The sequence below is a fragment of the Leuciscus leuciscus genome (assembly GCF_965113295.1).
Source record: "Leuciscus leuciscus genome assembly, chromosome: 10".
Lineage (NCBI taxonomy): Eukaryota > Metazoa > Chordata > Actinopteri > Cypriniformes > Leuciscidae > Leuciscus > Leuciscus leuciscus.
In genome coordinates, this window is record NC_138734.1 from 34,375,260 (window position 1) to 34,394,456 (window position 19,197).

The 19,197-nt window shown below is 36.9% G+C and overlaps 1 protein-coding gene across 1 annotated transcript; it reads left to right on the top strand.

The window, feature by feature from the left end:
• Nucleotides 1-2,489: 2,489 nt before the first annotated feature.
• On the top strand, nt 2,490-17,496 carry asz1 (ankyrin repeat, SAM and basic leucine zipper domain containing 1). Its single transcript, XM_082182817.1, has 13 exons — nt 2,490-2,613; nt 2,765-2,867; nt 2,954-3,076; nt 5,643-5,757; nt 10,217-10,328; nt 11,428-11,562; nt 12,081-12,169; nt 12,572-12,644; nt 12,909-12,965; nt 13,438-13,550; nt 15,487-15,592; nt 16,477-16,590; nt 17,140-17,496. The coding sequence occupies exons 1-13, from the start codon at nt 2,521-2,523 to the stop codon at nt 17,299-17,301; spliced, it is 1,395 nt and encodes a 464-aa protein (XP_082038943.1). The 5' UTR covers nt 2,490-2,520; the 3' UTR covers nt 17,302-17,496.
• Nucleotides 17,497-19,197: the final 1,701 nt, after the last annotated feature.

Here is a 19,197-nt window from a genome sequence, read left to right on the forward strand (position 1 = left end):
TGGACAGATGGCCAGTACATCACAGGTCTCATAATATACGGTTTTTAATATAGTCTTTATTTGCTTACTATTTTCACAAGTAAGGTGCATGTTATCAAAACTACTAATATCACAACTGTAACGATATCCACTGGAGGCATGATGTAGAGAACCCAAATGCAACTTTAATTCAAAAATCATATGATCAAACAAAACAAAGGCTGTAAACTGGTAACTCAAAACAAGAACATGGACAAGAAACATTCAATACTAGACAAAGACACAGGGCAAACATGAGGGCTTAAATACACAGACTAATTACAAGACAAGGAACACCTCTGAACAAGGATCAGACGATTAACCAATGACAAGACACATGGCAGAATCACAAGACTGAAACGGGATCACATGACAGACAACAACAAGAAACAAGAAACAAAACCCACAACGTGACATACCGACATGGGTCCCGACACCCATCAAAACACAATAGTTCAGGAGGGTGATGGAGCGGAGGTGGTCTTGGGGGAAGGGATGGAGGGCCAGGCCCGTGCAAGGGAATGGTACCAGGACATGGCAACGGCGAACGTGGGCAGAGATGACCCTTCGAGCGGCCATGGCGTGAAGAGTCCCTGGCTCGGTAGGCCCGACGTGAAGCTCAGGCTTGCCAGGACTGACGTGAACAGTCTTTGGCTGGGCAGGCATGACGTGAACAAGCTCAGGCTCGGCAGGCATGACGTGAATAAGCTCAGACTTGGATGGTACTGTAGTTTTGCGGGACTCCTCGTCCGCAAAACCCACAGTAAATGAAGAACCGCTCAAAAGAAGTGCAAAGTCCATGTACTGCACCAGAGTGCAGTTAGGGTATTGGCCGGCGAGATAATAAATGGATTAATCAAGTCCATGGCAAAACATGTCTTTTAAGACCTCATCATTGAAATCCACCCCTTGACAAAGTCCACAAAACTCCTCCACATAACCTGCGACTGGACGGTTACCTTGGCTGAGGCGGAAAAGGCGGATTGCTGGGTCCATATTTAGGTCTAGTATTCTGTAACAATATCAACTGGAGGCAAGATGTAGAGAACCAAAATGCAACTTTAATTCAAAAACACATGATCAATCATAAAACAAAGGCTGGAAACGCAAAACAAGAACAAGAAACATTCAATACTAGACAAAGACAAACAAGGAACAAGAAACAAAACCCACAACATGACAACAACAGATAATCAAAACCACAAAATAAGCTCGTAAAGCTCTTATCAAACTTTTGTTTTTCATCTTCATCTTCTCGTTCAGTTTAATACATTTTGTCTACTGTTTAAACCAACTGAACATAATGGTTAATCAAGCAATGAATCATTTGGTACACCTATAAATTTCTAAAGATATTGATTCTAGACATTTAGAACTTGTTTGCAATTTCCGATAACTAAATGTAATGAATTATTTTTACATTAGTGATTTATAGATAATAACCTGTTCTAATTTGTCATTTGTGACTATAGAGCAGGATAGAGTACAAGGGAGAAGAAACAGTCAATGACTGTACCATCAGATTGATCAGAGATGCATCAGTGGAGACAGACGGTGCCAAATACAGCATTTTACATTACATGTATGCCATGTCATACTGTAAACCTAACCGATTACCATGGTAGAGACTGCCACATTACTGTAACTCACCCTTCATCTGTAAAGGTCAACGGTATACAATATAAATTGTGAACCTCATGGTTGTGTCATACTTCATCACACCTTTTGATAACACACTGAATAGATACTATTACAAACATTATGGATTCAATTACATAAGTTAGGCAATGTAAGTGTATTTTCTAATGTGGCATGTGTAGCCTGAATTACTGTTATTAATTCAGTAACAAGGGTGATTTGACACGTCTCATGCATTGTTTGTTGTTGAATGAACTGATTGTTAAAAGTACTAACTTGAAATAAGATGATACTGTTTTGTTTCTGTTATTAAACTAAATGTTCTCATTACATATTACAGTAATCTTGTGTTTATGTGTAATCTGTACATATTACAGTAAACCAATGATTACAGTATGTGGACTGAGGCTAATGGAAGCATGGGACCAGGTTTGGCAATTATCTGTGTTATGTGATCAGTTTAGATTTTTGTACTAAAAGTTTTGAAAAAAGCGAATAAAAAAAAAACCCGAACTAAAAAAACCTAATATATTTGAATAAAATTAGCCAATGAGATTAGAGTAGATTATCAAATAGGCCTATGCAACTATTTACTATCTATAATCTATCTAACTACTTTGGAATAGGCTAATTAACAAAGTGCACATATGCTCTAGCAAAATGTATATAAATGAGAAGCAGCAATAGATTACATAGTAAAAAATAAAATAGATATTTTAGAAGAATTTGCATTAGAAGAACGCGCTTCTCTATTGGTCGTATCATTAATATACAAATCTGGGCGTGGCTGCCGCATACGTCATTACGCAGGACATTAATGAGAACACAATCGGGTGAACAGGAACTGAATAGTACACTATAATCATGTCAGCCTTTCCTGCTGGTGATGAAAGTGATGGGAGTAGCGACGAGTGGGATATTGGATATTCTAATAAAAACATAAAACCATGCGCTGAGGTAACGTTAAACGTAATAAATAGATTTTTTTAACACCTCCAACACTGTACCATTTTATATTTTGGCTTGCATTCGCCCATTTAGTTTAAGATAGTAATGTAAGTTACACAAATTATTTGCATGATTAAAAACCTTTTTATCTGGCTGGCAGTTCTCAGAGGAAGTACATTTGAATGGAGAAGATAAAGTATCCACCTTGAAAAGAGCCATTACTGCAGGAAATGTCGGCCTGGTGCGCGAGCTCTTGGACGGGGGTGTGTTCTTGTATTTATAGTTTTTATTACGGCGAGACAAGCTACAAAACATATAAATATATGCCCATCTCATCGTCTTTTAACAGGCCTGGACGTGGAGACGAGGCTTGGTTTTGGTTGGACTCCTCTCATGTGCGCTGTCCATGCGGCCCACTATGAGCTCACTGAACTGCTGCTGGATCATGGCGCAAGTGCAAACTTCAGCAGAGGTAAATGGAGAGTTTCTCCATAATCCAATACAAGGTTTCTCAAAAGGCACTCATAAAATCATGAATGCGTGTATCAGAACTTTATATGCAAGATTAAACGAGATATTAAGATTTGCCGCGTGTACTGGAACTTTTCATGGTAGTTCACCCTAAAGTTACGTCATCATCAATACTCGCCCTCAAGGTGTTCCAAACCTGTATGGATTTCTTTCTTTTGCTCAACACAAAAGAAGATACTTAGAAGAAAATTGGTAACCAAACTATGGAAGCTTGTTTCCGCCACAGAATAAAACAATTTAAAGGATAATTGTGACTTTTTATCTCACAATTCTGACTTTTTTTTCCTTCTCACAATTGCTCATTTACATCTCGCAATTCTGACTTTATAACTCGCAATTGTGAGAAAAAAAAAAGTGAGATAAGTCGCAATTATCTTTTAAATTTGTTTTATTCTGTGGCGGAAACAAGCTTTCATACCAAACAGTTGATTGACCCCTATGGAAGTCAATGGTGCCCATCAACTGTGTGGTTACCAATATTCTTCAAAATGTCTTCTTTTGTATTCAGTAGAAGAAAGAAATGCAAACAGGTTTAGAACAACTTGAGGGTGAGTAAATTATGACAGAATTTTCATTTTTGGGTGAACGATCCCTTTAAATGGGCACCTGGGTGATTTTATCCTCATTAGAAACTTTTACACTTTGTTTTTTTTTTACACAAAATTATATTACTAACATAAACTCACATTAGATAAGGGGAGACACACTTGGCACTTGTCTACTTCCATGATACATTTCCAGTGTTTGGTCCAAGTGTCAAAATGTTGTAAAAATCCAGGTATAATTTTTTTTTTCTCTAAACGTCTGTTCATTAGTATTTAACACAACATAATTTAATTGCGGTGCTTCTACTTAAAGGGATAGTTCACCCAAAAATGAAAGTTTTGTCATAATTTACTCACCCTCATATTGTTCCAAACGAGTTTCTTTCTTCTATTGAACACAAAAGATGATATTTTGAAGAGTGTTAGGAACCAGACCCTACATCCAGTTGATGGACCCCACTGACTTAATTAATTCTGATTAAAAGCAGTTGGCAACATTTTACAAAATACAAATATCTGTACTCATCTCTGCACCAATAAAAGTGCAACACTTTACATTTTACCACCAAATTATATGTAATCTAATTATATTATCTAATTAAATTAACTTGGACCAGAAAGTTTTCCCCAATCATGATTTTGGGGCACATTAGTTTGTGAACATGATGAATGATGGGATATGCTTCGAAACAGTATTAGATCTAGTGTGTGTTAAGGGCACTAAGCCTTTAGTATTTTTCAGACGCTTTGAAGTGGAAAAAACCCACAAGTGCATCTATTGGGACAGGCCTTTTTTCTGTTATAGGCCAGTTTCTTTTTATTAGAGTAAATCAAAGCTATCTGCGAATAGAGCATTTCTACAATGCCATCAGTAACTTATCAGGTGCATAAAGGTGTACTATACTTGGTGAACCTTTAAGGATTTAAGGTCAAAGGTTTAGTTTGATAAGGTGAGAGCAGGTGCTGTCAATCTGCCATTGCACCACATGGCCTTCCTTTGACTCTTGTGGGTTTTTATTGGAGAGGATGGGGTTTTGCATCAGCCACCGGGAAGGAACCCAATGATATCAAATCAAAAGAGCATGGCTAGACTTAATCCTTCGGGGGGAATAGTTTGGTTTTCATTAATACGCTTAACATTGATGTTGGTTACATTCTTTTGATTTCAACCCACGTGCTAGCGAGGATGGAAACCAATTAGTTTGCCTTAGTGTCCTTCATCTGCTATTACTTAATGTTTGTGACGCACATGCCGAACTATTGTAACGTGTAATTAATCTGCTGGTGTTTTTTTTCGTTTACACATTGTCTTTGTTAATTTTTTTTCCAAAATTGAATGCATGTGTTGGTCAAGGTGAAATGTCGGCACATGAGCGACTGAAGCGATGTAGACACTTCCGCTGTGTCCACTGGGAAGAGATGGAGGGGGAGTTCCAGAGGGGGTCTCGAGCAACTGAAGCTGCAGGCTTAGACAGGAAATAATTAAATGTGAATGCAGCTGCCACTTCCTGGTCTGTGTTCCGCACAGAAGGGGAAGAATGTACAAGTGATTGATAACGGTGGTATACAGAGCGTGGTGCTGGCGTCATTGCGTTGGCCCAACACTGGAGCTTTATTTATTTTCGTGCTCCACCGCAGACGCAACTAAACTATGTCTGCATCCTACTCCCAAGCAGACCTGCTCCTGCAGTCTAAACGCAGCTATCATCACAACACACAAAACCCTAACATGGATGGGTCTCCTTTCTGCAACAACACAACATTAGAACTGCTCCCGGTCGGATACGTGACCGAAGTACTAACAGTGTCTTTGTCCAACAACATTAGGCCATGTGAGACTCACATGACGTATGTACAAGCATGTCCATCCTGTGGTATGAACAATTACCATTGGAGAATATTTGTGAGAATTATTAATTATGAAATGGTATGTGTGTGTTTTTCCCTAACTTCCATACACAGACCACTATACGGTTCTAATGGCTGCTTGCACAGCAACGTCTGCCTCAGAAGAGATGATCTCCAGGTGTGTGGCTCTGCTGCTCAGTCGCAACGCTGACCCGAATGTCTGCAACAGGTAGGAAAGGTATTTTGCAGGTGTGACTGCTCCTGCATAGCATGCTGATGAATTACTAGTCAAATGTTACTCATTTATTTTTGCTAATTGACATGGACGTTACATGGCTAACGGACAGTGGCGTGCACAGACCCTCCACAGGGGCGAAATCGCGTTCCAGGGGGCACCGCAATACAACCATAGGACACTTTACTATTAGCGATTAAAGGGGCAGGGGTTCAAGCCCGAAGTGCATGCCACTGACATGGAGTAAAATGGTTCCTTTAAATCTCATTTATGATGTAAACCTTTATAGTTTGTATATTATGGAAGCCCATTTTCAGTCTCAGAGTAAAAAAAAAACACTTTAAAATTTAAATTTTACAGTCTTTTATTTTATTTGTTTTCTGACAGTATCTTGCTTCTGTAGTTTATTCTTTGGCATTTAAGAAAAATATTCATGTTGACTACAGTGATCTCTCACATTAATTGCCTCTATGATTATCAGTTTTGTTCATTTCTCTATTGCATCAAGGTAAAACAAGCATTAAAATAAGAATAAATTAAATTCCCACAGTCTTGAAGAATCTGGATATATACCTAGTTTTAAAAGTAATACATATAAGCTGTTGTGATGCCGAGATCTCCAATGATTTTTTTTTTTTGGGGTAGCAATTGACTAACGATATTACTTAAAATATTTATTCACTAAATTACAAATGAGAAAATGTTGTCGTGGTCAATCCGGGGAGCCTTGGAATCAAAAAGTTTGAGAACCAATGATTTAATTATTCAATTTAAAAAGACTATCTCATCCACATGCATCCAAAATTAACAACAAATAGTCGCTGTCTAGCCCTGTTGATTGAGAGTATGTGAAAAAAATGCTCCCACCAGCTACAAAACATTAACACTGGCCAGACAGTGTTTTAAACAAGTCTTCCTAACAACTCTGTTTGGGAGGTGATGTGTACTCAATAGTGCATTTTTCAGGGCAGCCTCCAGCTGCTTATCATCTGTCACCCAAACCGCTCACATGATCTGGAGTGTCAACAAGCATGTTGCTCACTTGACTGGTGAGAAAGTGATTGTTTCCCCATCCAGACAAAATATTTAAAGTTCGTTAACAAGGTACAGGGAGACGTTGGGCCTGTCAAAGATTCATCCTCTTCCTCTGCCCTCTCAGTGCTCCACACATAACTTACAATATGCAGCAGCTGCATTTCCCTGAATCTTTTTGTTAACAAATACAGCATGCTTAGACTAAGCCAGACATCATTTGGGAAGGGGGCCTGTTTCAGATTAGTTGAGATTTCATTATTTGAAATTGCTGAGACAAAAATTTTACATTTGGCTACAATTCTCTTTTTCACATGTGAAATCACAGGCATATAATAGATGTTTAAATGCATCACCTCGTGTAACATTGTGATTATGGTATTGGGGTGAGTCGTTTTAATTTGCATGTATTATGTCTCTGATTACATAATATAAATAGAGTACTGTATGGTGTAAGCACTTATTGAGTTGATAATGGGGTCATCTAACTGCACCAAACAGCTCTCAAAAATATATGCTGTACATACCTGCAAATGTGTATGCCAGGGTTTCTCAAATGGGGGTTTGTAGTGAACTGCAGGGGGTTTGTTTGTTTATAGTGTAATTTAAATAAATAAAGGGGGCTGCATGATTAATCAGAATAAAACTGAAATCGCAATATTGCTCAAGGCTGCGATTATAATTCAATAATTATATATTCTGTTGCGCTGCGTGTTTCAGAGTGAAGCGCAGAACTGTTTTCAGCGGCTCGATTCACAGTGAATGCTGCTTTTCATAAACTCCATAACCATGTCATCATTCCAGTACCTTTCTATAAACTTGCTGAAAGATAGTTTACTCAAAAATGAAAATTGTCATTTGCTTAACCTTAACTGCATGTTGTTCCAAACCTGTATGACTTTATTCCTTCTGCAGAACACAAAAGAGATTTTGAAGAAAGTTTCAACTGTTTTTGTCCATACAAGAAAGTCGATGGGGTCCAAAACATTGGAATCCTTTGACTTTCATTGAAAAAACACTAGACATTTATCAAAATACTATCTTTTGTTTCACAGAAGAAAGTAATTTATACCACTTGCATATAACCTCATGCATACTTGCTTCAAGTTGTGAATTGCAGACTTTTTGAAATACATAAACATAATATTAAGCTTGTGTAGCTATTGTGTAGCATTTGCATTCATGTGCTTCCATAGAGTACAGGATGTTTCAGGCTTTAAATTTGAAGAGAATGCAATCTAAAAGTCACTGGGCCCATGTGGCCTTACAGAAAGCATTTTTTGCTGGCTAATTTTTCAAGGCTTCTGCTGGTGCCTCTTCCTTTCATTCATGTAGTTTATTTGATGATGTGCCCAGTGAGGCTTTTAAACATCAATGCTGACAAGCATATGCTGTTCCTAATTATTCTCATTTTAGTTTAGTATATGAGAAGAATTTATAACTGCTTCTTACTAACTCCCAGTTATGTAAATACTTGAAAATTATGATCTTACCCAATACCCATAGTATAAACCTTGTTTACAGCAATTAGAATCGTTTTATTGAGTTTTATTGCTCCCTTGGTTTTGGTAGAAGGACAGCCTGGGAAAATACTTTTAAGACTGTACACATTTATCACAAATACAGTCACTAAAGGGTAAATGCGTAGATAGCGAGGAGATAATGTCAAGATGAAGAATGATGGTGCCCTTGCTCACCTGTGCCCCACACTATAGAGTTCAGTTTGCCACCATCACCTTCTCTGGGAAATGCCACCCATGTTGATTAATAGCCTCAGGATTTTCCCATAGACTTAAGGTGTGATGTTTGACACTGTGATCTTTAGATAAAAGTGTATATTTACAACAGTGACGCAAGCTCTAAGCACAGACGACTAGAAAGTTCCTCTTTTGTGCTTTTTGCAGGTAATGGATTGTCCTAAGCTAGGTGTAAAATGTTTTTGTCTTTGTTTACTTTGGCACAGTTTGACTCTTTATACGTTTAAGGGGTGATTTACAAACAGGGGCGTCATGCACCTGTTTTTATGAGGGGGGCTTCAGTGGTTGTCCACACTCACTTGGCGCTCTAAGCAAGATCAGACATGACTAATATTTTAGTAGTTCTTTATAAGAACTGTCAGATGTGTTAGCCTAGATGTACATTTTTGTTTAGCATGCAAGGAGGCCTCCATTTAAAATTGCAACCTAATATTAGTATATAGTTATTTTTGTAATGAACCAAATCTAAAATCAGTGTTTTTATATTTAACTAAAACTAAAACCATAAAGTTTTACTTGAAATAAAATACACATTATCTGAAATTAAATTAAACTAAATGCATTTATGTACTAAAATCACCAAAATTGTAATAAAAATTAATAAAACTAAATGGATATAAAAAAAAAAAAACATTAAAATGACGAGCACACAACACATGCACTTTTGTTGTATAGATTGGCTTTGTTCTGATTCAGTGTTGTTGTTTTTTTTTTTTTATCAGTCAGGGTTACTAGTTAACAAACTAAAACCATTTTTTTTTTTTACTTGAATTAAAATGCACATTCATTGAAATTAAATAAATAAGATGATTGATTGAAAACATGATTTACTAAAATACCTAAAACTAAAATTGAAATAAAAATCAATAACTATAAAAAAAAAAAAAATTTATTAAAAAGAAAATGGAAAATTCTGAATATTAATAACTATAATAGTATCTCAATGATACTAAAATAACTCTGACTACAATTAATTGTGCAAATTAATTATGAAAAATTTGTGGAAGTTGCTTTTAGGGCTGTCACGATTCCTTGATTAAACTCTAGTACTGGATTTAAAAAAAAATCCTAGATTGCAATTTACCTGTCGAGTAGCCGGAAAAATATTGGAAGTGGTGCATTCCTCGGAGTGTATGAATCTATGAACCGGAACTTTTTCTAAAGGTCTATTTTTATTACCACAAAAAATTAACCAATTAATCGTCAAAATAATCGACTGTTTACTCGATTACCAAAATAATCATTATTGACAGCCCTAGTTGCTTTTAAAATCCAATTGGTTAAAAAATCTGAAGGGGCACGAAACATCTCTTCACAAATATATTTACAGTGAGAAGTAAAGGGTGACAAGCTTGAATTTCTGTGTCTTCTGTCATTCTCAAGGGTTTCATTTGGTGTTATTTCAGATATTGTTTTCATGAAACTGCCAGAACACTCTGCAGTTTACTTTAAGATGTTGACTATAGCAAAAAGTCACTAGGCTTAGTTTATCACTATTACACTTTGCTTCTAACAATTCCACTTCGGTTTATTGCAATAAATGACTCGTGTTAAATCTAAATGTGGCAGAGAACATATCCCCTGTATGTGTGATTCGTACCCAGCAGCATGATCACAGTAACATCTGCCAGTTCTCTTGAGTCTTGTTTTTGGCCTTTGTTCAGGTCCAGTATGACGTGTCTGATGCTGGCTGCCAGAGATGGCTATTGCAAGCTGATTAATTTGCTGGTGTCACATGGAGCAGAGCTGAACTTTCAGAACGATAACGGACATACGGTAAGACCACCAATAATGGCTGTGATAATCATAAGTCATGTTAATAGATGTAGAGTACATTTAACTGTCTCTATATTTTACAGATTGTATCAAAGCAGCTTCACAGTATTAAATTAAAATAATACAACAAAGTTTGTTTCAAGAGGAATTTATTGATTGATAAAATTAGATTAAATATCCCCAAAATATCCCCAACTGAGCAAGCCAAAGGCAGCAGTGGCAAGGAACCGAAAAACTCCATCAAGTGACCTAATGGTGTCCTAAAACTCCATCAGGTGACCTAATGGAGAAAAAAAAACCTTGGGAGAACCCAGGCTCAGTCGGGGGCCAGTTCTCCTCTGGCATTTATGAGCTAGAGGACGGATTGTAGTTTGATCTGTAGGATTATATGAATGCCTGGCTGAAGAGATGCGACTTTAATCTAGTTTTAAACTGGGAGAGCGAGTCTGAGCAACGGACAGTATCAGGAAGACTATTCCAGAGTTTTGGAGCCAAATGTGAAAATGCTCTCCCTCCTTTGGTGGTTCTGGATATCCTAGGTATGACCAAAAGCCTTGAATTTAGTGATCTTAAAGAGCGCGATGGATTATAGGGTGATAGAAGATCCGTTAAATAGACTGGAGCTAAGCCGTTTAGGGCTTTATAAGTCAGTAGCAATACCTTGTAATTAATACGGAACTTTATAGGTAACCAATGCAGTGATGATAAAATCGGTGTTATATGATCATATTTTCTTGATCTCGTAAGAACTCTAGCGGTGGAATTTTGGACTAACTGTAGCTTGTTTATTGAGGATGCAGGACAACCAGCTAATAAAGCATTACAGTAATCTAGTCTCGAGGTCATGAATGCATGAACTAACTTTTCTGCATCAGAAACTGATAGCATATTACGTAGCTTAGCAATGTTATTGTTAACTGATAGCATATTATACTTGTTAACTGTATAGCATATTATTGTTAACTGATAGCATATTACGTAGCTTAGCAATGCTTAGCAATAGCTATCATAGTCAGGTTCTTAAGAGAAGATTAATATAACGGAGCATCTAATATTTTGTTCTCCTCTGGTATCCACTGTAATGTTCTGCTATGAGCAGGCCCTCATAATAGCAGTGCAGTATGGACACGAAGGCGTCGTGTTGAAACTGCTTCAACTAGGAGCGGATAAGTCCATCAAAACCAAAACAGGGAAGACAGCATCTGAAATGGCCAAAGTGTTCAATTACCCTGAGGTAGGTCACCTTCTGCCCTGCTGTGAACTCTAATGTCAGAAATCATAGACACGTCATTTTTAGACTACAGTTAAAGTGCCCCTATTATTCTATTTCTTAATTTTGTTTTGGAGTTCTTTTACAGTATGTTTACATGCATTCAAGAAAAAGGGAAAAAAACACTTTAATTTTCTCATAATATACATTGCACATCACCTCGTTTCTCAAAGAGTCTGAAAACAGTTTATTCAAAGATAGAGGCTGTATCTGAAATCGCATACGGTCTTAAATGGGTACTTGTTTTGAATAAGTCATTACTTCACATCCCCTAAAAAAAGTGTCATAGTATGAATGTATACTGTATGTAACATATCCGCCATGTTGTTGTTGTAATTTGTTGTGCACTTTGATATTTAAAACTTTACAAACCTTTTACATTCACAAACAGCTATATTACACACTGCATGAAAAATAAACTTTAAAAAAAAACATGGCTCTTGCTTTTGAGAATGAGGAATATTAAAGTTGTGCTTCTTCAGATCTCCAGGATCCTTGATTCTCCAGAGCTCTCTAATGCAAATGCGATTGCACAGTCCAAAGCTGAGGCACCGTTTAAAAATAAAGAGAGGTGAGCCTGTGTGTCTGTGACTTGGCTTTTAACACCCTCTGGTGGTGACTGAAAATAAATACTTTGCTCATATAGTTTCTTGAGCAGCAAATCAGCATATTTGAAGCCATATTTTGATGCCACTGAAGACTGGAGTAATGATGCTGAAAATCAGCTTTGCCATCACAGGAAGAACATTTATTAAAATAGAAAACTGTTATTTTACATTGTGATAACATTTTACAGTTCTACTCTATTTTTGGTCCGATAAATGTAACCTTTTTGAGCGTTTAAATATACAGATGTGTAGCATATTCTGGTCCTCACTACACATTTAATACCCTTGCAAATCAATATAAAACCAGTTGGGCTCAGATATTGATATTGTTAATGAGAGTTCATTCTTTGGGCTTAATCTTACAGTTCTTCTAAGCTGAGTGATATTGAACTGCTGCTACATGGTCTGAGTCTGGATTATCTCTCAGACATCATGGTGGTGAGCCAGTCAATTTATTTTATTGTTACACTTAAACAAATGTTTACAATAGAATCTATATAAAATTTAATCTGTGAAGCTTATTTTTTTATTTTTTTTATTATACTGCTAAACTATGGTCGCACTATAGACCTGCATTGTAAAATAAAATAAAGGTAATCGACATTGAAATTCAAAGATAATTAATATTGTCTAACAAATGTTAATTTTAAGTTTCAGTTCTCCTATGTCTCTTACACCTCTGTTTATTTTTTACACTGGCAGGATCATGATGTCACTTGGAGCGACTTGTTGATCATGGAGAAGGGGGATTTGGAAAAGGTATGTAGATTAAGCATTTTTAAAAGATAGCAAGAAGAACAAAATATATTTTGTGCAAAACAAACACATACAAAGTTAGTGGATAGAACTATTCTGAATGGAGATAAAGAGCTTGTAAGGCAGTAAAAGAATACTGTTTGGTTGTAAGTAAGATTGGATTTTTGCTTTGGTTATGTCACATAAGCAGCTTTGCTTATTTTGTTCTGCTCAAGAATTAAATGACAGTCACTGTCTACTGACTGTAAATTAAATTTTGCTTATTTTGTTCTGCTCAAGAATTAAATGACAGTCACTGTCTAACTATACATAACTAGTATAGTTATGCAAGACAGACAAGATATAAGAAATATCAATTACAGTTATATTTAAACAAAAATAAATGTGTATTTTTATTTTGTTCTCTCACACACGCGCACATCCATCCCATAAAATGTTGTTTACATTGATAAATCAGCTTTCTTTCTCTTTGTAGATTGGCGTAACTGATCCTGAGGATCAAAAGAAGATTCTCAGCGCCATGGAGCAGATGCACCTTGATAAAGTAGATCTGGACACCCTGACGCCTCTTAATAACATAGACAGCAGGTAAAGCTCATCAAGCCTAAAGCTAAACTAAACTTTATTGTATGTTTATGTATCCACATCAAATTCAAACCATATTTATTCATTCATCATCAGTTATGGAGTCCTATGAACAGTTTCCCAGTGTCTGCAGTGTAGCTATGAGCTGCGAAACTCGCAGCAGGAAAACAGTGTCTTGACAAGGCTTCCATGTAAGCCTGTCTTAATGGTTTAAGCTCTAGTAATGATTTGTAAGGTGAGAAATGAACTAGTGCCGTTTCTGCACGCTCCGGGCTCTGATGGATGACGGTGAGTAGGCGGCATGGCGGCCATGTTTGACTTTAAAGTCCAGGCTTAATGAACCTAATCAATCTGTAATTTCTTTATTCAATGTCGGTGAGGTACAGAGAGGGCAGACGGACACACAGTAAATTATGCGGTTAAATCCTCTTCTGATAGGTCCTCCGTAAACACACATTAAAAGGATATAGGGTTACAGTGAAATTCATCGCCACAGTTTATTTCCTGCCTAATGGGATGTATGTAAACATAAGCACTGCCGCTTTCACAAGAGTTCATAAGTTGTTTCCGGCAGATAGCTGTAACGTGTAGCTTTGATACTGATGTTATTTTTAGGGCAAAGAAGATTTACAAATATTATTAATAGATTAAACTGTAATCGTTTATTTTGAGTGGTTGAATTATTTAAAATGCAATTAATAGCCAGCATGCATGCCCTGATACAATTTGATGGATCTGCTCATGGTGCCTGTTGGGACGGTGACATTAACCCAGCACTTAGTCGTCCCACAAGAGCCTATCACTCATTCAGTCATAGAAAAACTAACAAAGTGACCCTCCGAGCCCATCTCTCCGTCCTGGAGAAGATAGTAACTCCACAGCGTCTGACAGTGTTTACCACGGGCTCTGACAGAGTGTTAGGAGAAGAAAACGGCTGCTTGGGGAAATGCTCTGTTAAGATAACACTATCAACATCGTGCGGTATGTGTGAGCCATTACAGGAGTTTGAAATTGTAAGTGATGGCAGAAGTGCGCCAAGAATGCTGTCAACAAACGAAGTGATACCATTGGTCATTTAAGAGATATTTTCTTCAGCTTTCAATGTTTGTCATTGAAAAGAAAAATAAACTTTCAATTTTTCCTAAAAAATTTATCACGGTGATAATCTTGGATAAGTGTACAGGGGTACAGTGCACTGCAGTAATGACATCATTTTGTAGGAAGTTAGCATCACCCTGGTTCCCTTGATTAAAAAGCCGATAAGCTTTTGTAATTGCTCTGTGACAAACAAAAATCAATGATTTTAACATGTTTTGTTCATAATCTTCACAAATGAAAATAACTTATGAAATTTGAATCCTCAATACAATTGCTGGAGGATTACAGGAACTACACCATGGTCACGTGACTTCCACGTCACCATCACTAAGCTTCCAACAACTCTTTCAGTCTTCATTTTCCCTGAAAGTTTGAAAGGTTTGCAAGTGTGCGATTATAAACGCAGTGTGGCTGTAAAAGCCAACTAGTGAGTAGATGAGTTTACCTGTTCGGCTGATGATGTTTAATGTTCCCGACAACCTCTGTAGTCCTATTTAGCCACTTGTTAGCAACCGTAGTAAAAAAATAAGGGGAATTACTGATGTATTTTATGTTTTTGAATAAAACGTGAAAATATTGTGAGCTTGTTAACCATAGACCTTATTTCAAGCATTTAACCAAAAACCCATTAAAAAAAACCCATTGACTTTAGGACGATGGAACCCGAAGTGCTAAAATGCTAACTTTTTTTTCTTCTCAGCTTTCGCTCTACAAAAATACATCATCCATTCAGCACTCCATTATGTAAAGGCTAAGCATAGAGGAAGTGGAATGTTTATTTAACTACTTTATAAGTTCTTGAACAAAAGGTGTAATTTGTGAAATGTCGTCTTTTCCTCAGGAGTGAAGATTTTCTAAGCTTTCTGATCAGCCTGAAACAGCAGTGCTGTTACTTGACAGAAACCTTACAGGATGTCATCAGCAGGTTCCCACGTAGCCCCTCTGAGGTTCGTTGTGTACTGTATCTGCGTCCTTTGTAAAACACGACTGTCTTGTGTAGCCAGACTTTTGAATTGTGGCAGTCTGGAACACATTGCTTAGGTAACACTATTTCAATGGTCCACTTTAGACATTTTACTAGTCTACCAATACACTGAGAGTTAGTTGCAAAGTTACTTATAGTTAGTAACTATATGTCAACTAACTCTCAGAGTATTGGTAGACTGTGAGGTTAGGTGTTAGGGTTTGGGTTAGTAAATTAAGTTGACATGTAGTTGCAAAGTTACTTATAGTCAGTAAAATGTCAGTTCGGGGACCATCAAAATAAAGTGTTAGCAGATATTGGGTGGATCTGAAATGATAAGAATTTAATTGATGGTACATTGTTGTTAAAAAAAAAAAACACTTTAAAAATATAGACTTGGTCAGACTCCACAAAAGATAAGCTTGTGTGTGTGTGTTCCATTGTGAAAAAAAAAAAAATTTGTTTAAAAAACATGAGGGATGGTTCATTTTTAATTTAAACCAAATAATGTATGAAAAGGTGTGACTAAATTGGACCGTGTTTTAGACAAACATTTTTACCTACAACCATCATGCAACCTTAATATTAACCACAAAATTGTTGCTGTTCAAAGTCACTTCACTTCACAAAATCTCTGATGGGCCATATGCTAAATGTGTTTAAATGTGCATGGCACTTTTGAGAGTGACTACCCTAAGCGCCTGAAATGATCCATATTTACAGCCTTGAATAGATGAGAACAAATGAAGTGTATTTGAAATGAAGTGTCATTTTCAGCGTTTTCAACTAATGTATCTAATGTACTAATGTACAGCTAATGTATCTCACGTTCAGTGCCTGCTTGTTTGTGACGCCTTTGTTTGATAGGTTGTTCTCACATGTGATCCCAAGAAAGAGGCTCAAGCCCTTTGCACCGAGCTAGTAACTCAGACTGGAGACCTTCAGAAAGAGATATTCTGTCTTAAGACCCTGCTCAGCAAGGTCAGTCATGTCCACATTCCTTTGTCCTCTTCTTTCATCTTCTCTGATGCTTCTATTTACAATGGTTTTGTCTAGTAAAAATACTCTCGAGACCAACAGGGGCAGCCATTGCATCCCACTCAGATGTTGCCATAGTCTCTTTCATGAGGATGAAGGGTAATCGGTTGATTAATTGAGAATCAACTAGGGATGTAATCCGCTAGCACTTTCCAGGGAATTTCCACAACTCTCATCAATCTCCACTGTGGAATTAGTTCAGTGAGAGCTGTTTGCAGCTGCTTGTTGCCCCTGTTGTTCTCAAAGCAGTCAGCATTTTTGATTGTGCCAGCATATCCAAATAGAAATGCTTAAATACAACAGTTTCTCAGATTCCACTATACCATATGGATACTGATGTTGTGAAATACTGGGTTTTGGGAGGGTTTTTCACTGAAATCTTGAGGCAATTGGTAAATTAGTTTTGTTTAACTATAAGCAATACTATTGACATAACTTGTTAAAATAATTCCAGAATGATTTGTTCTCTTTTAACACTTAATTTTCCCTCAGACGGACCACGCAGAACATACCTTTCAGCCTCTTCAACCGAACTCTAATATTGGTCAGCGAGGAAAGGCCCGCAAGAGGTTTGCTGCCGTGCTTGGACTTGGAATGTTTGGAGCAGGGCTGCTATTTGTGTTGTCACGATACAGAAATTTGAACTGTTTTTGAGGTTATGTATTTCAGTGATGCATGCATTTTAAGTTGTTACCCCAATATTTTATTAATCATCATATGTTCTGTGTTTACGTTAGGGGTATGTTACGATTCCCTTTTTTGTGGTGCTTTTCTAGACTGTTGTTCAAGTAAATCTGCTAAATGTTTTTTTGGTTTTACAGACAGTTCACTTCAGCATATTAAAATATTTCCCAACCCACCGTGTTATCGTTCTCATTGCTTTGTATCATATTGTCAGCTTCTATTTCAGCAGAGCTGGAGGCTAACGTGTTTTGGAAATCCTGTTTTAATTTTGCTGGGTGGCCCAAAAAGAAAAGTCATTGCCAGTCGCTGTCTGTGGTGCTGAAATGTCATTATTCGGGTGCTTAGTGTGTCCAACCGGGGTGCAGGACCCCCTAACACACGATGAGAGCTGATTGCTTGGATCAATCTTCAGTAATATTGAACAAATACTTGCTACATGTTCATTGTTTGACAGTGAAATGTAATATGGCATATGCATGCAGTTTCCTGAAAGCCTGAAAAATCTGAGTGTTACTTAAGACATGTCCATGAGCAGCAAAGAATGGCAGCTGTTTTATGCAATTTCTTCAATTTCTTTTGGTTGCATGCATTGTATATAAATAATATGCATGTAAAATAACTACTTGACATCTGACTCTCCCTAGAAGAAGGTGATAGATGAACTCTTTCTCCAAGCTGTAACAATGTCAAGTATGTGTTGTTGGGTATGAGCCTTGCTTACTTTTCTACAGAGTTTATGAAAACATTTTTAAACTATTATAAGTTCATCAGAGTGCGCTAAATGTATAGGCCTACGCTAGCGGACAAAAATATAGTTCTTTTAAGAAGGTAACCATTACGGACTGTTTGATCGGATGATACCTCGACAAAACTTAAAAATGTATTGTTTGTCGGATTATTATAGTTTTACACCTGCTGAAAAAGAATCGGTGTGTTTTAGACTAATAACTCAATAATGGATAACTCAACCGATTGCGTCCAGACACTTACCAAAAGATTTAAGATTTAAGTCATTGAATAAGTTACGCACTGGTTATCCAATTTTCAAGGCGTTTAATACAAATAAATCAGAGTGGCCAGATTCATCAGATAATCTCTCTCTATATAATAATTTTTTTTTTTTTTTTTTAGGGATAATGATATTTAAAAACCACTGAGAGGATTCAGAATGGTCTTTCCTTATTGACTTGAAAAGGATGAAATTAGGCCAATTTAAATTCCATCATATTACCGATGACAAGTCTTCTCCACGCTCTCGCGACCGCGCCCTTTTCACGGGGATCACAAGAAGAATCCGGTTTTCCTAATAATCTTGGTTCCCATCAGTAGAAAGGACCTTACAATACAAGGAAGAAGGACAAATTAATTCTTTCACATAACTAGTGATCAAAGATAGAGGAAACTCTGTGCGACAATTGAACAGTTCGTGAAAAGTTCAAAAGAATGTGATAATCCAATTTCAATGCACATCATCAAGAGCGGAACATGTTTGTTGAGAGGATGAGTGTGCTTTCAGTTAGTTAAGCCTTATTCTCTGAGAAAGATATTTTTCAAGGTTAAAAAAAAATCTGATTCTCAATAGGACAATAAATTTAATTGGCCTAATGCATAAATGGACTGAGTGATCAATTTAATAATAATACAAATAAAGAGATTGCCTAACAGGCCTTATAATAATAATAATAATGCATTATTTATAGGATTTAGGAGGGTATGGATAGGCATTTCACGTTGGACCACATTCTACACTTTCGCTGCTTTGGAAATAAGCCAAAACTTGTGGCTGGTGTCAAGCTAGCCTGAACAGATACTTTCAGACATCTAATTTCTTCACTTCATTCCTGAGGCAGGACTGCGCCCACCCCT